This window comes from Hippocampus zosterae, chromosome 15 (genome assembly GCF_025434085.1).
Source record: "Hippocampus zosterae strain Florida chromosome 15, ASM2543408v3, whole genome shotgun sequence".
Taxonomy (NCBI): Eukaryota; Metazoa; Chordata; class Actinopteri; order Syngnathiformes; family Syngnathidae; genus Hippocampus; species Hippocampus zosterae.
Genome location: NC_067465.1, coordinates 14,992,065 through 15,011,266, shown reverse-complemented (window position 1 = coordinate 15,011,266; position 19,202 = coordinate 14,992,065). Strand labels below are relative to the sequence as shown.

The 19,202-nt window shown below is 42.3% G+C and overlaps 3 protein-coding genes across 4 annotated transcripts in view; 1 reads left to right on the top strand and 2 right to left on the bottom strand.

Annotated features, from left to right (window-relative positions):
• The first annotated feature begins 1,440 nt into the window (after positions 1 to 1,440).
• Positions 1,441 to 10,392, top strand: rpe65a (retinoid isomerohydrolase RPE65 a). The gene is made up of 13 exons (XM_052088495.1): positions 1,441 to 1,956; positions 2,755 to 2,837; positions 2,949 to 3,099; positions 3,273 to 3,380; positions 3,594 to 3,735; positions 3,817 to 3,964; positions 4,573 to 4,787; positions 5,780 to 5,919; positions 5,994 to 6,123; positions 6,807 to 6,921; positions 8,827 to 8,921; positions 9,003 to 9,114; positions 10,151 to 10,392. Exons 1-13 carry the CDS (start codon positions 1,946 to 1,948, stop codon positions 10,294 to 10,296), a joined length of 1,596 nt encoding a protein of 531 aa, XP_051944455.1. The 5' UTR covers positions 1,441 to 1,945; the 3' UTR covers positions 10,297 to 10,392.
• A 1,310-nt stretch (positions 10,393 to 11,702) lies between these two features.
• On the bottom strand, positions 11,703 to 15,436 carry LOC127616780 (RING finger protein 11-like). Its single transcript, XM_052088595.1, has 3 exons — positions 14,823 to 15,436; positions 14,182 to 14,351; positions 11,703 to 13,919 (listed from the first exon to the last, which is right to left on the bottom strand). Exons 1-3 carry the CDS (start codon positions 14,943 to 14,945, stop codon positions 13,748 to 13,750), a joined length of 465 nt encoding a protein of 154 aa, XP_051944555.1. The 5' UTR covers positions 14,946 to 15,436; the 3' UTR covers positions 11,703 to 13,747.
• A 1,627-nt stretch (positions 15,437 to 17,063) lies between these two features.
• Positions 17,064 to 19,202, bottom strand: part of cacna1eb (calcium channel, voltage-dependent, R type, alpha 1E subunit b) — an 89,753-nt gene continuing 87,614 nt past the window's right edge. For both annotated transcript variants that reach the window (XM_052088349.1, XM_052088350.1), the window contains one exon: positions 17,064 to 19,089. In XM_052088349.1, the coding sequence (XP_051944309.1) occupies positions 18,595 to 19,089 (495 nt within the window). In that variant the 3' untranslated portion in view covers positions 17,064 to 18,594. The remainder of the gene's footprint in view (positions 19,090 to 19,202) is intronic.

The following is a 19,202-nucleotide window of genomic DNA, read 5'->3' as shown; positions in this document are numbered from 1 at the left end:
GTCCTCTTGTCCAATATATTTTCATCATCATTAAAAATGAAGTTCTCTTTAAAGATTTCTTCTTTTCCTTTCGGCTTTTCCCCTCAGGGGTCACCACAGTGAATTGGTTGCCTCCATCTAACCCTGTTTTGTGCATCCTCTTCTCTCACACCAGCTACCTTCATGTCCTCTTTCACTACATCCATTAACCTCCCTTTGGTCTTCCTCTCGGCCTCCTGCCTGGCAGGAGACTCAGCATCCTTCTCCCGATATATTCACCCTCTCTCCTTTGGATGTGTCCAAACCATCTCAGCCTGGCCTCTCTGACTTTCTCTCCAAAACCACTAACTTGAGTTGGCCCTCTGATGTACCGGTACTCATTCCTGATCCTATCCAACCTGGTCACACCCAAAGAGAACCTCAACATCTTTATGTCTGCTCCCTCCAGCTCTGCCTGTTCTCTTGAAAGACTACACTTAAGAAATTTTTGTTGACCCACATTATGTATATTTTAATTTGATACCAAAAAGCTTTAATAATGTGGTACGATGATTAAGCATCACTAACTCCTCAGTATGAACAATGCGGCATTTGTCGAGCATAATCCCCTGCACACCTAGATTAGAACTGCACCGAGAAAAGCAAATTATCGCATTTTACATCCAAGAACCTCTGGTCCAAACGTATCAAGTCAGCAACAGCTTGATTGAACATTTTGGTTCCAAACCTGAGCACCAGGGTGTTCTGTGGGGCCCGCAGAATGACACACGAATGGCATCCTGCACCAGTTTTATCAATTAACACAAATTTCAGTCACCACGTTCATCATGGTAAGACACCAAAATAAGTCAAGCAAACCCATGTCATGAAACCAACAGGAAGTCAGCCATTGAAGTTTGAAGAAGCCAATTTCTCTTTAGCCCACCAAAAACCTGTGTAGGCAATATTTTAACTCACTGTTTTAATGGTGTTTCAAGTGTGAAAATAATTAGGTTAACTGCAATTCACATCTTTTTTGTTCACCATTTAAATTTTCAGTCTAAAAATACATAAAATTACCGGAACCCTAAATTAATTTTTGTAATTTTTGAGTTTTGTGAAAAAGAGAGTACCGGTACATTTTTGAAAAAGTTGTCAATTTTGTATTTTGGAGGAAGATATATATTTAGAGAGAAATAAGTGACATATTTTCAAGAAAAAAAAGTATCTGCGAGAAAAAAGTAAAGTTCAAGAAAGTTTTTTTTTTCCTTTCAGAAATTCATGTTTTTGACAAAAACAGGCTTACTTTCAAGGGAAAAGTATCATACTTGGGAAAAAAACACCTTTTGGTAAAATCATAACGATACAAACTTAAAGTTGATATTAAACCACAGAAAAACTCAGCTTTCCATACAATCTAGAGAATTCATTGTAATATTTTCTGCTGATATATATATATATATATATATATATATATTTTTTTTTTTACAAAAAAGCTCACACTTTGATGAGAGTCACAATAAGAAACATGTTCCTTGAAGAGCTCTTTGCAAGTGCCAATCAAAAACTAGGGTGCACCTAATACAGCACCGTGCCTTGATTGTGGTAAAGTGCACTATTCTGTTTGTCTACTTTGCATGACTAAGCAGACACCAAGTGAAAAGGTCAAGCTTTGGCCAAAAAAAAAAAAACTTTGCGACACATTACTAATTCGGAATGTTTTCTGTCACAAATCCGGCTTCAAGCAGGCCTGCAATTGAGACATCCAGCACGGGATATTTCACGACACAATAGGATTCTTGTTCACACTTGAATTTGATTGGCCACAATCAAAGCGAGCTAGGCCGGGCGAAAAAAGAAGCTTGACAACACAGCTTGCGAGGGGGCACTGGACGGATAAATACACAGCTCCGGTCTGGGCGGAAAGCACAAACTTGTACTTGCTGAGAGTTTCATTTGATCCGTTTCACCAGCACAGAGCGGAGACATGGTCAGCAGGTCAGTTGGAATTGAAGCAGATTCTTTTTTTTTTCTTTTTTAAACCTTGATTTGATTTCCACAAGGTGACTGAGGTGTTTACTGCAAATAATTAAAATTATATTGAATGACTTTAATTTGAAGGGATTAAAATGTCATTACATTGGGCGCCAGTTTTTTCCTCATTATGAACGCATTGGGAGGATCTGATAACATGAGCACCGTAGTAACCGCTGTCCCTAAAAGGGTTCATTTGTTCTCATTTAAAAGTCATTCAATCTTATTGTGCAGTAATGTCCGATAATTAATTTGTGATTAATTTATTTTTGTGGGTTTAAATATGTTTTATTTATGATTTAAACCTGGTTTTGGTCATGTGACATCTGCAAGGTGAGCCGTGCCTGGGCGTTACCTGAGCCCCGAGGCACCGCAATATCATTTTCAGTTGAAAGAAAGTATCAAAATGGTCAACCTCTGAGGTGGATAAAAATACAAAAATGGTGCTGCTTAATTCATATTTCACAAATGCGATATGAACCAGAATGCCGTGTTTAGACTAGTGCGGATGCATAGAACGTATTCGTATAAGGATTTTTTTTTGTACTTGACTATCCCCTTGAATGAATTGAATGGTAATTAATGGCAGGACAAATTACTGTCATCAAGTTAGCCTATGTCATTGGTAACTGTATTCACTTATTCATTTTCAATAATTGTATGTGAACTTGAACATTGAGGGATTCAACTGAAAGGTGAATAGATTGAATTGTGCTTTCTCCAATTTGATCCGAGTCGATTTGATTTCACGCTCGACACCAGATTTGAGCACCCAGCCGGCGGCTACAAGAAGATCTTCGAGACATGCGAGGAGCTTGCCGAGCCTCTTCCAGCAACAGTCATAGGTTCCTTTTTGCGCTTCTTTCCAATTAAAAATAAATAAATATACCGTACTATAAAGACAAAGCACTCGGTTGCCTGAATGTTCTGTGTGTTTTTGTTTTTTCCTCCATCAGGAAGGATTCCTTCCTTTCTGAGGGGAAGTCTTCTGCGTTTGGGTCCTGGTCTTTTTGAAGTGGGGGACGAGCCCTTCTATCACCTCTTTGACGGACAGGCACTCATGCACAAGTTTGACTTTAAGAACGGACAAGTCACCTACTTTCGCAAGTAAGATGCCTTGGAAGATGATCATTTGTTGAATCAAAATTCAACTTAGTTGTCAATGCTCAGCGGTAATATTCAACCGGCACGATATGACAGTGGCTCACAAATATTGAATGTACTTTTTAGGACTAGAATGCCTTTGGGAGCGTTGCTGACGATGCTTTTGTCCTTTATAGATTTGTCAAAACCGACGCATACGTGCGGGCCATCACAGAGAAGCGCGTGGTCATCACCGAATTTGGCACGTTTGCTTATCCCGACCCCTGCAAAAATATCTTCTCCAGGTATGGAGACGACACTCTCTGCTTTCTTCCACAGTAGGCTTGCGACAGTCAACCGAGGCGAAGTCACTTTCTTACTTTACTGACTACTTCCTTTCAAAAGTAACTTACCGGTAGTTACTTGACTGATTACTTGCAACACCTTACTTAGTAATGCAATACAGGTACCAAGACCTCAGCGATTAGATGCTGACTGTGCATTAAACCTGTGCGTAGGTTCTTCTCTTACTTCAAGGGTGTGGAGGTGACAGACAACTGTCTGGTCAACGTCTACCCGGTGGGAGAAGATTATTACGCCGTCACCGAAACCAACTATATCACCAAGGTGGACCCCGACACTCTGGATACACTGAAGAAGGTTTGTGCCATGGCATGGAGGGATCAGACGCAGCGGCCCTCTTGTTCAAATTGAATGAAGGCTCGCCTTTTGTCCGCCCAGGTGGACATGTGCAACTATATCAACATCAACGGCGTGACGGCGCACCCCCACATCGAGAGGGACGGCACCGTGTACAACATCGGGAACTGCATGGGCAAAGGAGCCACGTTGGCCTACAACATTGTCAGGATTCCGCCCGCGCAGAAAGGTTTGCGTTCAGGCACGGTACATAGACGGGGTCGCAACGTGGTGCTCGGGCTCCTTCTCATAGTTGTACTCCAGTTGTGTTGAAGCTCAACACATTTGCATTTAATGACAGATGCAACGATTCATCAATGACCGGACAAGTAATTCCTTACCAATTTAATTGAAACATATTTTAGATAATCGGTGAATCATTTAGAGACCCTGATAAATGAAAAATGTCCAAATGCTCAGAATTTCACGGTGTCGGCAGTAAATATTGTCAGATTTCAGTCGTTCTCCATTTAGGCAGACTGTTTGTCTTTTTTTCAAAATAAGACTTTGCAGACTTTTACTTTGAAAATCGATTGTCTCAATTTTTTCCCAATTTTCTGTTATGGACCAAACCAAGAAGAAGTGTACTTTTTGCACAGTCGATTTGACCTAATGTCCTGATTTTAAATGAAAAATGTTCTTATTTGAGGGGCGACGGGCATTTATTGACTAATCGGCAAAATAATCAACAGATAAATCGGTTAGTAAAATAATTGTTCGTTGCGGTCTAACATTTAATGTGAAAGACACTTTTATTTGTAAACTTTTATTTCCGCCTGATACCATGTCACACCTCAGACAAATCGGACCCCATTGAGAGGTCCAAGGTGGTGGTGCAGTTCCCCAGCGCCGAGAGGTTCAAGCCCGCCTACGTTCACAGCTTCGGCATGTCGGAAAACTACTTCGTCTTCGTGGAGACGCCGGTCAAGATCAATCTGCTCAAGTTCTTGAGCGCCTGGAGCATCCGAGGCTCAAACTATATGGACTGCTTCGAGTCCAACGAGAGCCAAGGCGTACGTCAAACACACAGCGGAGAATCTGAAGTGTTCAAATTTGGACTTCCATCAAACATTTCTCAAAAAATGTGCCTCACAAGTCAGCATTTCTAGCATTTTTTTAGGGAAAAAAAACTCCATGACAAAAATTGTGAATGTATTATTGGACTGCCAAAAACTTTATTTGCAATTATGAAAGAAATATGTGTTCCCTGATAGAAAGGTAATGCATTGTGAATTTAAAAAAAAAACAGATTTTCTGTGACAATGACATATTTCTAAGAAAAAGTCACAGTACCATGAAGACAACATTTAAAAAAAAATTGAAAGAAAAAAATAATCTATCACAAAAGGAAAATATATCGTATTATGAGGGAGAAATGTGTGACAGTCAGATTTGTTGGATGAGGGAAAAAAGTGATATCCTGTGACAATTTTTTCAAGAAAATTATGAGAGGGTGTGGGGAAGTCAGGTTTTTTAAAGTCACAAGTTGGAATATTATGTAAAGTGTTGTTAAGTTGTTAAGTAATGTTAAAGTATGATTTCAGTGACAATAATTCAGATTATATATATTTGATCAGTATCACTTTGCAACCATTGCTGCTGTGAGGCAGTTCTTTATTTTGGCTTTATGGTCGTACTTAAGTTTTTCATTTTCCCTACATGCAGCGGTGTGGACGCCATCGGGACTTTTGGGAGGTTCCCGTACGGCTGGTCCATTCCATGCCAGCAATGCCACTTCCTCCCACAACCCGATGAATGCCTTTAACGCATATTGCCCGCCATCCGCATCTCCTCGTCGATAAATATTCTCGGGACAGTTTTTGGGCCCAGTACTTCCCTGCATACAAGCTCTTTAAAATGTTGCCTGTAGACTTTATAAAGGTTACGACAGATTTGTCACTGACATGCCTTCCTTTGGGGGAAAAATGAATCAATTGCGTTCCACTTCGAAAGTTCGGCTGCAGATGCGTCCATGCTAACAAGGCGATGCCGGTTTGGGTTGTAGACGTTGTTCCACATCGCCAGAAAGCATCCGGGGGAGTACATCGACCACAAGTTCAAGGGGGCAGCCATCGGCATGTTCCACCACATCAACACCTACGAGGACAACGGCTTCGTTGTGTTCGACCTGTGCGCATGGAAAGGGTGAGTGGCTGAAACGTCGTCTACGCGTTCACTTTGACACCGTTGTCATCCTTCCTGTTTCTTGCGCGCATCAGCTTCGAGTTTGTGTACAACTACCTGTGGCTGGCTAACCTGAGAGCCAACTGGGAGGAAGTGAAGCAGGCGGCCATGATTGCGCCCCAGCCGGAAGTTCGCAGATACGTCATTCCCTTGGACGTCCATAAGGTCAGTCACGACGCCGAGAGAGTAGACCTCCATCCATCCATCCATCTTTTACCGCTTATCTGGGGCCGGGTCGTGGGGGCAGCAGCTTTAGCAGGGAAGCCCAGACTTCCCTCTCCCTAGCTACTTCTTCTAGCTCTCCCCGGGGGATCCCGAGTCGTTCCCAGGCAAGCTGGGTGACATAGTCTCTCCAGCGTGTCCTGGGTCGTCCTCGGGGTCTCCTCCCGGTGGGACATGCCCGGAACACCTCACCAGGTAGGCGTTCAAGAGGCATCCGAATCAGATGCCCAAGCCACCTCATCTGGCTCCTCTCGATGTGGAGGAGAAGCGGCTCGACTCTGAGCCCCTACCGGACGAGCTTCTCACCTTATCTCTAAGGGAGAGCTCTGACACCCTGCAGACAAAACTCATTTCGTAGACCTTGATTTGAGAAATTACACAATACTTTCTCCTGCCCTGTTGTGTCGAAAGCAATTGTCGCTGTCCGAAAAGTTTTTTTGCTTTGAAATGTCACGCCACAACCTGGTGCTGTTGCCATGTATCAGAGGTTGCAGTTAACGCAGCAGCAGCAGCAGCATCTGCTGTGACAATATTTGTTGGAGAGTTTAACAGTTGCTTTCAACAGGCAGCAGCAGACGAGCGAAACACGTCACACGGCTTTTCATTGATTTATGTATGGGCTGCAGGAGGAGCAAGGGAAGAACTTGGTGAGCTTGCCTTATACCACAGCCACAGCGGTCATGCACGCTGACGGCACCATCTGGCTGGAGCCCGAGGTGCTCTTCGCTGGACCACGCCAGGGTATAAGAGCGATCCACTCACTCTTGACATGCTTAAAAGACCTAAAAAAATATATACACAAACGCTCAAAAGTTACTGCTGGTTTAGAAATTAAGGCAAAATATATATACTGTATATTTCGTCAAAATATGACAACTACTTTCAGTGTTTTTCAACAATTTTATTTTTACTTTTATTATTCATAATATAATTGATTGTAATTCATTATACAATTATTTCAGAACAAATGTTTTATTTTTACACATTTTATTTTAACACTATCCATCCATCCATTTTCCGAACTGCTTAATCCTCACAAGGGTCGCGGGGGGGTGCTGGAGCCTATCCCAGCCGTCTTCGGGCAGTAGGCGGGGGACACCCTGAACCGGTTGTCAGCCAATCCCAGGGCACACAGAGACGAACAACCATGTGCACTCACACTCACACCTAGGGACAATTCAGTGTGTTCAATCAGCCTGCCATGCATGTTTTTGGAACATGGGAGGAAACCGGAGTACCCGGAGAAAACCCACACAGGCCCTGGGAGAACATGCAAACTCCACACAGGGAGGTCGGAGCTAGAATTGAACCTCTGCACTGTGAAGTCGATGTGCTAACCACTGGACTACCGGACCGCCTTATTTTAACACTATTTTTGTATTTACTTAAAATGAACCCATCATACATGTTTAATAATAAAATAATTAATTCTCATATTTTACTTTTTATAATCAAATACTTAAACAATTCAATTACATATAAATCACGTATGTGAGTGCTCCCCAGCACTTTTTTGTGTCACCGACCAGTTCGGACAAGTACATGTTGTTTGCAGACCGGTAACCATTTATTTATTTATTTATTGCTTTTAAATTGCCAGTTTTAAAGCACTGGTACGGACAACAAATATATATATTATTTAACATGTTATTAAAAATGTTTCCCCCATTCAATTCAAACTGTTATCCTACTGTACAACAAATGTTCAATAAAATAGTAACACAGTGAACTTCTAACAAATGAACCAATCAGGAATACTAATTACACCTAATAATGTAAATATAATAATTTTTATGATATGATCCTACCTGCAGAGTTCGCATCATTGCCTCTTGCAAACGATGCGACTGCTCAAAAGATGATACGAGTGATAGTTGCTTTCATCCGGTGGCTGCCGGCTAGTTATTCGCGACTAAACTGCTAATGTTTACGGGAGCAGGCTGTGCAAACTCTGCTCGAATTTTCATGCTTTCCAATTGACCTCGCGGGTGCTACTTGTTCAAATAATTCAAGAGGTTTCTTGTATTGTCTTGTTTTTGACTATATACCATGCATAACAGCTTCCCCCTACACGCTGTTGTGGAGATATCGCAAGGGGTTGGAATTATCTTGTCAAAATAGTTTCAACCTTGGAAGTCATGGCTGCCTATCAGCCATTACGCGCGTATACCTGTACGTCTGCTCAATTTGTTACTATTACGTCCCTTCTACTGCTTCTTCTTTCATTTTTGGGCGAATTCTGTTTATTTTAACTAGAAAACCAATATTAGAATGGGGGACTCTGATTAGCTCGAGCCACGCATATTTCGGCCACGTCTGAAGAGTAAATTTGCTCACAGCTCCCAGGTTCTCTCTGTGCAGCAGGACGGGCTAACCACTGGACCGCCCGACCTACGGAATGTTAACCATATTTACCAAACACCCCAATTTATTATTTCATCAGTTTATTTTTTTTAATATTGACCGTGAATCAATTAACCAAGAATTTCATGAGAAAAAAGAAAAGAAAAGAAAATAAAACCTGAATACAGGAGGGGGAACGACTGCTAAAATGATCACGCAAATGCTCGTTGGGCCAAAACAAAGAGCAGAATTGACCCCCTTCTGCTAAATACTGCCATACAATGCATTTGTATGTCTTTGCAGCGTTTGAGTTCCCGCAGATCAACTATGAAAAGTATGCGGGGAAGAACTACACGTACGCCTACGGCCTGGGTCTCAACCACTTCATACCAGACAGGGTGCATGCTCGGCCCACTGACAAAATGGCGTGCTCCCACCCGCTTCATTGGGTTTCACTTTGGCTTTCTTCTTGCGTGCAGATTTGTAAATTGAATGTGAAAAGCAAGGAGACCTGGATTTGGCAAGAACCCGACTCATATCCCTCGGAGCCCCTCTTTGTGCAGACCCCTGATTCTGTGGACGAGGATGATGGTATGTGTGCTCAACTCTAGTTATTTGAATGTTTCTTTTTAAAATTGACCTACGAAAGGCAATAAGGCAAACAGTTTGGGATTTTTCATGACTTTGGGGTGGTCCACAGGCCTGTATCCCACTAGAGTAGATCCGCCCCTGCCCTGAGCAGATCTCCACATTCAGACCCAAAGCCAGATTACAGTTTTGGGCAGTTGAGGATCTTTGTTAATCGTTAATGAAATATGGCAAAAAAGGGGAGGAAAATATTTTTGCTTCTGAAACAAATATTTGAATTCATATGGTATTATCAAGATAAATGTCACCATTTTAGTTGGAAATAATTTAGATGCATAACTTAGAACATCTCTGTCTGATGTAGTCATAGTTGTCAGGTGTGTCTCACCCAGATGGAATGTGGGCATCATCCCTCACTCCACCCACGGGGGCACACACCTTTTCAACACTGGGGCCCAATAGGGTTGTGGGGCTTGTCAAAAGTTAGTTTTTATAAAAGCCGAGGGCCGGATACCACTGCTGTAAATTGTCCACAGGTGTGAATGTGAGTGTAAATGCGGGTTTGTCAATATGCGCCCTGTGTAATTAGCTGATGACCTGTCCAGGGTTTAAAACTCCTAAGTATAAAAAGAAGTTACCCAAAATTGAAGTTAAAGTGTACTCACCCAATGGCGCGGTACAGAGGGCAGTTACAGAGATGTGACGTGGAGGCGTGTCTCCTCATGAAACGACTTTCCCATCATACAAGCACAAGATGTTCATTCATGAAATGAAGTTAGCTACTTTATATGCTGACATTAAATCCAACGTTTGTGTACTCACCTGAGTTTTGTGCCTGGTAGGTGACTCTCTTCAAAGACGATAAAAAAAGTTCACCGTTCATATCAAAACACTCAAGTGTGATGGTGGTGGAAGGGAGTACAAAGCAGTTCAACTTTTAATATTGTGTGGCCAAAAAAACAAATAAAAAGCAAAACCAAATAGACATTACCCTTGATGGAAGCGTGCTCAAGCGAGGTGACGTCCACTGTGTGTCCAGGTGTGCTGCTGACCATCGTGGTAGCCCCCGGCTCACAGAGACCAGGGTACCTTCTCATCCTCAATGCAAAGGACCTGTCAGAGATCGCTCGGGCCGAGGTGGACTGCACTATCCCGGTCACCTTCCACGGCATGTACAAACCATGATGGCTGACGTTTTAAGATTAAGATATCCTTTATTTGTCCCACACTGGGACAAATTTTGGGGCTCATTTCAAATAAAAGCGCTCTCTGAATATGCAAGGCCTTTTTTTTGTGTGTGTGTTTTGAGGAGAACATTGTACCAGTAGGATTTGCTTCCCGTCAAGTCAAAAAAGGCTGTAAGCCAACATTGTTGGGATATTTGTGGAGATTAAATAGGTCACCATAGAAAATGGGAATAAGCAGCAGTGTTTTAAAGACGGATTATTACGCAACTCTGATAAAAGTGCCTCCGTGCTGTGGTGTAGAAAATCTGATTAAGTGCCTCAACTTTTATTTCTGAAAGAAAAAAAAAAGAATGGTGCGATCAAGAAAAACGGGAGGGCCCTAAATGCAACACGACAAGAGGAAGTACAAAAAAGAATCATTCCAAGGATGCTTTTTCCTTATTTATTGTATTTTTTCCCCCTTTACACACAAGGGCCGCCCTTGTTCCAACAAACCAACACAATCATAAGAAATACAAACAAGAAAACAAGAAACAATCCTTAGACTGGTTGTAAAAACACTGAAAAGGAAAAAAAAAAGGTGATTTTAAAAGCTATTTTCAGAACTTGCACAATTTGGGTTTAAACAGAGGATTGCAGGGACATCTTGCCCTGTCTTTCCACTACCCTAAATGCAACAAAAATAATAGTTAAGAAAATGTCACGCTATCGCCACGCTAACCTGCAGCAACCAAAACAAAAAAAGAATCTCATAATTATATATTGTAACAGGCGAGTAAGTGGACTCAAGGAAACCTCTGTCCGTGCACTACTAAGAGCTAACGGGGAGAAAAAAGGTAAGTGTTGATAGTGCAAGGTCTATATATATTAAAAAGATATTGTTTTAGTTTTTCTTTTTTAAACATATTGTTCTAAAGTGCAAATTAGTGGTTTGGATGAAAAGTGCAAGCATGTAGCGATCCGCCTGAGCCCTTTACACTGGCTTACCCTCTCCTGCCGCTGCACACGCAAGCAAACACACACACACACACGCACGCACGCAGGCGCGCGCACACACACGCACACACACACACACATATATATATACCGGTATATATATATATATATATATATATATATATATATATATATAAAATTTGATTTCAGCACGACCTATTTTGAATTTGACATCATTCAGCAGTTTATGATGTACTGTATTTTCTGTGTACTTTTCATGCCCTGCTTTATTCTTTCTGTTTCAGCAAATAGTGGCCGGGTCCAATTCATCTGAGTCACAGGTGCTGCTTTTTTGGTTAGCAATAAGGTCCAACTGCACATTTAAGCCTATCATGTCTGTGTGTGGGAACTGACGTGAATAAGGTGACCGTATTTTTCAGACCATATGGCAGCCCTACAGTCTTTTACTTTTCTCAGAAAAAAAAGGTAGTGCACCTTGTAATCCGGTACACCGTATGTATGGATATCGACTTTTCAGTTTGTCATCTTTAATTAATATTCCTTCCTATTTACTTTAATATCCATGTTCTCATTTGCATCTAATAGCGAGGAGGCATACATGTTTTCATCATTCTGCTTCTGTGTCCAGCCATCTCGTAACCTCTGCGTCCCACATCCTAGAGGCATAATTTTCACGGCAGACGCACAGTTCCAAATAATGTGTGTTTTTGGGACGCAAGGAAATTTCTCAGTCAAAAAAAAAACCTACGGTAAATTTTTTTTTCCAGCAACGATCGCTGTTTTGATAATTGCCGTCATTGTTGTTTTGATCTCGCATGTTGAGATTTCCGTTCTCACGAGACGAGATTGGCGAGATCGGCCTTCACGTCGCGGAAAGCAGACGATTGCTAAGTTGTGTAACTTTAAAACAAGTGTTGCGAAAGTTTATTGCAGAGATATCACAGAGGAAGCAGCTAAAGTTGGATATTTTTTTACGATAATAATCTTGTATGCCTAAATTATTAACATTTTTCCAGCATTTGTTTATAAGAAACAATGATCAATGTATATTGTTGTTGTTTGTGTTATCATATGCAATTGAATAAATAGACCATTTCAGAATTCGAAATTTGTGACTCTTACAATGCATAATAGGACTCATACTTTTCTGATCAACGAGTCTCTGGGACTCGCATGGCTCAAAATGTAAAATTATCAATTGTGTCTAACCATCATGGGAAATGTAGTTCTACTAACTGAATGTTGCAGTCAGACCAAATGCCTGCTGAGGGTTCCTGGAGGTGCGGTTTCAATGTCACAATATGGGACAGTATCATTGCGGTCTGTGGGACACAGTGGGCCAGCTTCCAACAACACAGGGCTGAGCAAAAAAAGCAGGCTACGGAGAATGATGAACGAGGAAGCTGGCAAATCCAATGAGTGTATTGATTTTTATTGTAGCTGCTTTACTGTCAACCAAGAAAGGTTTCATAACAACCACCAGATTGACGAGCGATGTTCAAACTACTTTTCCAACTGTCGAAAGAGCCTGTACTGTTCTCCGCTCGAAGCAACAAGTGTGTAGTTTCATGGTGAACAAAAGCATGCAAGACCCGGTCTGAACATAATGTGACAGAGCTAAATCTATCAAATAAACATATACTGTGGTCACCGTATTACCATTTGCAAGTGTCAAGTGATAATGTGGACACAACATTGTGGCGCTTAGGGGTACACTAAAGACATCTTTAACTTGACACTTGATTTTGTATGAAAGACTGCTTATGTGCATCGTGGGTGCTCTTGTTTGGTGAGCAACAGTGTCCAAATGCGCAGTTGACTCTGTGCGTCTAATGTCTGTGTGTGAGGGGACTAATGTCATTGCAGGGACTCCCTGTTTTGTTTTGTTTTTTTTCTGAATAAGGGTATCTTATTGGTGGCCACTATTTGATGAAATCTTGAGGACTGAATATGCGTGAGGCAAGTCACGGGGCTTCAAATTAAAATGTTACATTAAGTTCATTTCAATTATAGACATTTTCACTGGCTCTTGCCTGTGAATGACGCGCACCAGCCAATAAGAATGAATAAATAGATAAAGTGGAGCATTAATGCACTGAAAAATTAGGCAATTGCTAATAAGGTGGGAGTTCACGTGACACACTAAGATTTGGGGTGAATAATTTAATAGTCTGGTGACCACTGAGTCCAGCTCAAGTGGTCAAGTGTGTGTGTGTCTGTGTGTGTGTGTGTGTGTGTGTGTGTGTGTGTGTGTGTGTGTGTGTGTGTGTGTGTGTGTGTGTGTGTGTGTGTGTGTGTGTCTGTGTCTGTGCGTGTGTGTCTAACACCTCAGGCCAAAATATATGTGTGTTTGGGGATGTGGGGGGGAGAGGGTTGAAAATCATTTTCTTGAAGTGCAAGATGACAGCCAACCTGATTGTTGTTGTTTTTAAGCCCCACCCGCTGCTGTCGCGCGTAAGGCGAGCTGATGGTGAGAGAGGAGGACGCGCACGTCAGTTGGTCTCATAGGTGGAGAGCAGGGCGGCGTCGACGGGTTCCATGCAGGACGGACAGGTGAAGGATCTCATGAGCCAGTCGTCTATGCAGTCCATGTGGTAGATGTGCATGCATGGCAGAAACCGCACTGGGTCGCCATACACAAAATCCAGCATGCAGATCACACACCTGGAAACGCCCCCAAAGAAACAATGAAAATAAAACAAAAACCGGCATTTATCTCCTTTTTTATTTATTTCTTTTTTTACACAGAATACTGTGTACAGGGTAGACATGATTTTGACATGATTGAAATTGGACTTTAAAAAAGTGTTTTTATGATCCGAAATTGAAGTCACGTTTTGTAGCACATTTTGGACCCAAAGAGCACCCACAAGGCGCCACGTGTGCATTGTGATATCAAAAATGAGTGACATCTCGTAAGACTTACTCTCGGATCTTCTTCTCTGAGCCATCTTGGCCGCCATCATACACACCCTTGGGCAGGTGCTGGATCAGTCCGATACGCTGGGCGATGCGGATCTGTTCCTCCTCCGTCAGTTGGGTGGCCAGACGGGCCTGGCTGGGTGTGGGATGGTACATGGGCATGTGCGCCTGCTCCTAATGGAGCACAGACATACAGAGATTCCCGGAACAGGTTTTCACTTTTGTCTACAACACAAAAGTGGTCTGGCGAGTTAAGCTTACAGGACACACACATGCACTCTCGCGCACAAAAACAACAACAACGCGCAAATTTGATGTTTTGGGAGTTTGGGGATAACAGTGACGATGTTAACTATGTCTGAATTTGCTCCATGTCTCTTTTTTGAACCCATTTACCAAATGAAATGTAAATTACGATCAGTGTTGGGACTCACTTCCAAGCATTCTCACACATTTCTTTTCAACACACACTTCACCTTGGTAGTTACTGTAGCAGAAAAGCCTAAAATAATCATATAACTAAGTCATTCCTAATCCCAGGTCATTCGTGAAGTCAATTTTTGTGCGCTCGTGCCACGCCAGGTCTGTTTGAGCTCCTATGAGAAAAATGCCCTCTGGCTAGTTAAAATTCCCCCCCTCGCTCACCTGGTAGGGCGGAGGCGGCTCCAGGTCTGGATCGGTCCCGTCCCCGAAGCTCGCCCTGTCCGACTGGGACTCTTGCAGCAGAGAGATGTCGTCCGAGGTGGGCGACTTCAAGCAGTTGCCCATTTCGCACCTCCTTTTCTATTGTGTCGCTCCTAAGTAGGAGATATGCTCAATGTAATGCTACAAAATACGCTCACGGTGGCGTTTGTATCGTTCTACCGTGATGTCACACACATTAAATAAGAATTAACTGGAGAGTCGGCATTTTTGATGTTACTTTAGAGTGCAGCCGCCACAGTTTTAGCTCATGTTTATTTACTCCGCGTTGAAACCCAAAACAATGCACTTCTGCTAACGGTTAGCCAGCTAGCTTTGTCCACCAGCTGGGCCACTTCCTCGATCGGCACCGCTCATTTTCTCGCTCCTACAGGATGTTGTACAAAAAATAACCACAACGGAAGCGGCGCCGACAGTTTAACTAAACCATGTCGGGCTCCGACAGTGGTGACATTTTGGTGTTCAATCCGCCACGAGTAACATCAAAATAGTTTTTCAACCTATCCTGCCTCGCTCGACACTGACATGTTAGTGTCGTTTGGTCATGATGTCATGACAAATCTCTGCGCTGATTGGGTGGTTTCACCATGATCAAAAACAATGCCAAAATCCATGTCCCTTTTTTTCTTGCTTTGAAGCAACGAAAACGTCATTGCCCCAAAAGTAAACATTACTCGCGCATACGATTTAGATATATTTTATTCTTATTTCCGATACATTTTGTCATTATTAATCATAACTCATGATTTGGTGTTCACTTATTTTCATTATTCATTATTATTATATATATTATTCATCTCGTGAGACATGACACGTTCAGCCGGAAATAGATACATTTTTGAAGAATATTCAAAAACTGTAATAGTCTTGTTTCCTGTTTTAGTGCATCAATAAGCAATTGACACGGCAGCGCAAAAGCAGAGCTGTTCGTGGAGCATCACGAATGTTTTAACAATTTCATTGGATTGGATTGGATACGACTACAGTATATTGTCAAATGTACTGTATGTACATTTGACATTTGACAGCACAGATGAAATTTCTTCCCTCTCAACGTAAAACAAGAGGAGCCGCTGTGGGTGTCCGTTTTGTATACAATACTTGCTTGTTGTGCAGGATTCAATAAATGCACACTCAATACGGTGTGGACTTAAGAACACATTTATTTATATATACAGCTATTGTACAGTGAAAAAACAACAGTTAATTTGCATTTTCTTTTTCTTTGCATCGAGAAATCAGTTTTTTTTGATTGTCACAGATTTGGCTTTGTTGGGCAATTAAAACAAAACAAAAACATTAGCGACCATTAAGAGTAATGTTTTACTTGTAAAGCTCACGATATTTTTTATGGTTTATTTTTTTCTCTAAAATGTTACGAATAATCTCTGTACATTATTAGTAAGTAGTAGAGTAACATTTAAGTAAATGGTTAAGGATGCGTTTGCAGTGTTTCTACAGTCATTGTCTGCTGTGCTTTCTATTTCGAATATTCACAAGACAATGATGAATAAATATGGCGTGTCAATGTTGTTCCTGATAGATTAAATTGTTCCCATCCTGATAGATTAAATTGTTCCCATTTGTAAAGGGTACTGACTTTGGGGTTAGGGGTGGACCATCAGGAATGAAACAAGAAAGATTCTAAAGGTTTGTTTAGCTGGTTGAAACAAGCATTTTCCCTATTATACTACAAGTGCATTCTTATCTCAAAGGTTATTAATGAAAGCAAAAAGAAAAAAATGACACCCTCTCATGCAGATGTTTTCATATTGTTAAAAAAAAACTCAATCTGAAATTGTTGATCATGATGTGGAAAAGTAGTGTCAGTTCCTTTGCAGGGACGCTGTGATGTCACAATGTATTTATAGAGAAAAGCCATTGATAGGAAAATGTAGTTAGTTGCCCACCCTCCTTTCCAATCAAGCTCAGCAAATGGCTAATTGTCTGAAAGATTATCCCGAGCAATTATCCTACGGCGTGGTGGTTTATGATGTGTGATTTTTCCTCTCCAATCTGCTCAGAAATTTGGGTGGGGACAATTGTAAATGTTAAACATGTTTGATGTTTATGAACATAAATCAACACTCAGATGGGCCGAGCGACAGACTCCGTCATTGTGACATGTAGCCAATTAGGAACCTGGAGCTTGCATTGATGCCGGAAACATAAACAGACAAGTGGTTGCGTAGACTAGAGTGTTTGTTTAATGTGTCGCATAGGTCCTTCCAACCATTTGCATTAGCACTTGTCCTAATTCATTCACCTACAAAGAGTAATTATCGTATTTCAATTCAAATACACATTCCAGACACGTAATTAGGTACCCAGTTGATCCTTTTATCTCTCAAATTTTTATCACACTTGTCCTCATTCGGGTCAGGGCAAGAGCTGGATAAATTTGGACGAAACAACACCCCCCAACCCCCACACACTATTTTTGATTATTGAAATCATGATTAATAAACACGATTATTTTTCGATTTGGGTGATGTGGAGCCTATCTCATCTGACTTTGGGCAAGAGGTGAGATACTTTCTGGACTGATCGCCAGTCAATCCCAAGTTACACAATAGATAAAAAAAAATGTCCACTCACATTCACACCTTTGGACAATTTTACATGGATGTTGTGTGAGTACCCAGTGAAAACATGCAAACTCCAAATAGGAAGGCCAGGATTCAAACCCTAAAGCTCCAAACTGTGAAGCAATGAGCTGAACCACTAGGGCACCTTCCTGCAGATCACAAGTCATTCGACACAATTAAAAATAACCAGGAGGAGAGTCTCTAAAGGCAATGTATCACAACTACCAGAAAAGCAAACAGTTCTCATGCTTCTCATTCTTCTTTATTTGTATTTACCAGTAGTCTGGGTGCCCAGTGGCACAGTGCTGCCTCTCCTCCTCACAAGTCAGTCTTCACACTACGACAGTCATCTTGGTTCAATGAATCTCCACTATTTGCAGAGGATAGGGAGTAATTGGCACTACCTCAAACGGTTTACAGTATGGTGTACTGCAATGGCTTCTCAATGCATTAAGATGGAAGAAAATGACTGATTTTGTTTAAATGAAAATCCTCAACTCAGTCCAAGAGAACCTCGGCCCTCATATGCCTTCAGATATCAAACCTTCAGAGGTTTACAGTACAGTGTACTGCAATGGCCTCTAAATGTCCAAAGTTGGAAGAAAATGACTTATTTTGTTGAAATGAAGATCCTCACCTCACTGATGCCTTCAGATATCACCAAAGCAAGACAGCTATTGCTTTGGCTTGAGCACAAAACAGCAAAGAGGTGACTATCTCAGTGAATAACAGGATTGGCTCGCAAAGAGATTTGCAAATAGGCAGGTTTGTGAGGGCCAAACTGCAGATATGGGCTGGCTCACATGAAAACAGCAGTAGGCACATGATTTTTTTTTTTTTACTTGACATGTTGGGTTGTTCACATTTTTTAAACTGGTCATGTTGAACATCAGTATGTATGTAGTCCACTTTTCTTTCCTCGTGGTGTGGCTGTTTCCAATGAAGTACCATTCCTCTATCGTCAAGTAAAAGGCAGGAAGTAGACCTTTGTTTTCTCTTTGAATAGTAAGCGTTTGGCGTGAATTGGCAAGGAACGTTTCAGGAAGAAGTGTTCTTTCCTGTTGTCGGCTTGAGTTTGACAACTATGAGGGTACTCAATGCAGCAAAAAGTCGCCGTGTCCATGTCTCTAGCACCGGTCATCCTCCTCTGTGTCGCTGAGTGGATCGCAGCCCGCCACGGAGGCCGTTTGCGCAAGGCGCTTGCGAAAGTGTCCGTTGGGGACCTGCCAGCCGGTTCGCAAACGCGGGCCGGCCGAGCTGATGGTGTTGGCGCGTCCCAGGCTGCAGGCCACGGCCGCCTCGAAGGTCAACGTCTCCATGGGGCCTGTGGGATCGGGGCTGTGGTCGTCCTCCTGCGAGACCATGAAGGGCTCGGAGGGGTAGCGGCGCAGCGGCGATTGGTGCCGGCCCACCTCGCCCCCTCGCTCACCGCAGCCCGTCTCCTGGTCCCGCCTAGCCGTCTCCGTCTCGTCGTCCTGGCCGACGGAGGGGTCGGCGCGACACACGAGCGGCGAGTAGGAGATGTGAGGACGAGAGCGCGTGGGGGTGTGCGATGAAGGCCGTCGGACGCTGGGGGTGCTGGACTCTGATGTAGAGGGCACGGGACTGTCTGAGCTGTTATCCTAAGGACAGATCAAATAACAATCAGTCAATCGTGCTCGAATAAGGAAGCGAGGGCAACTCATATGGGTCCTTTATTTAATTTATACGCCGAAAAAAATGCTGTTGAATTTAT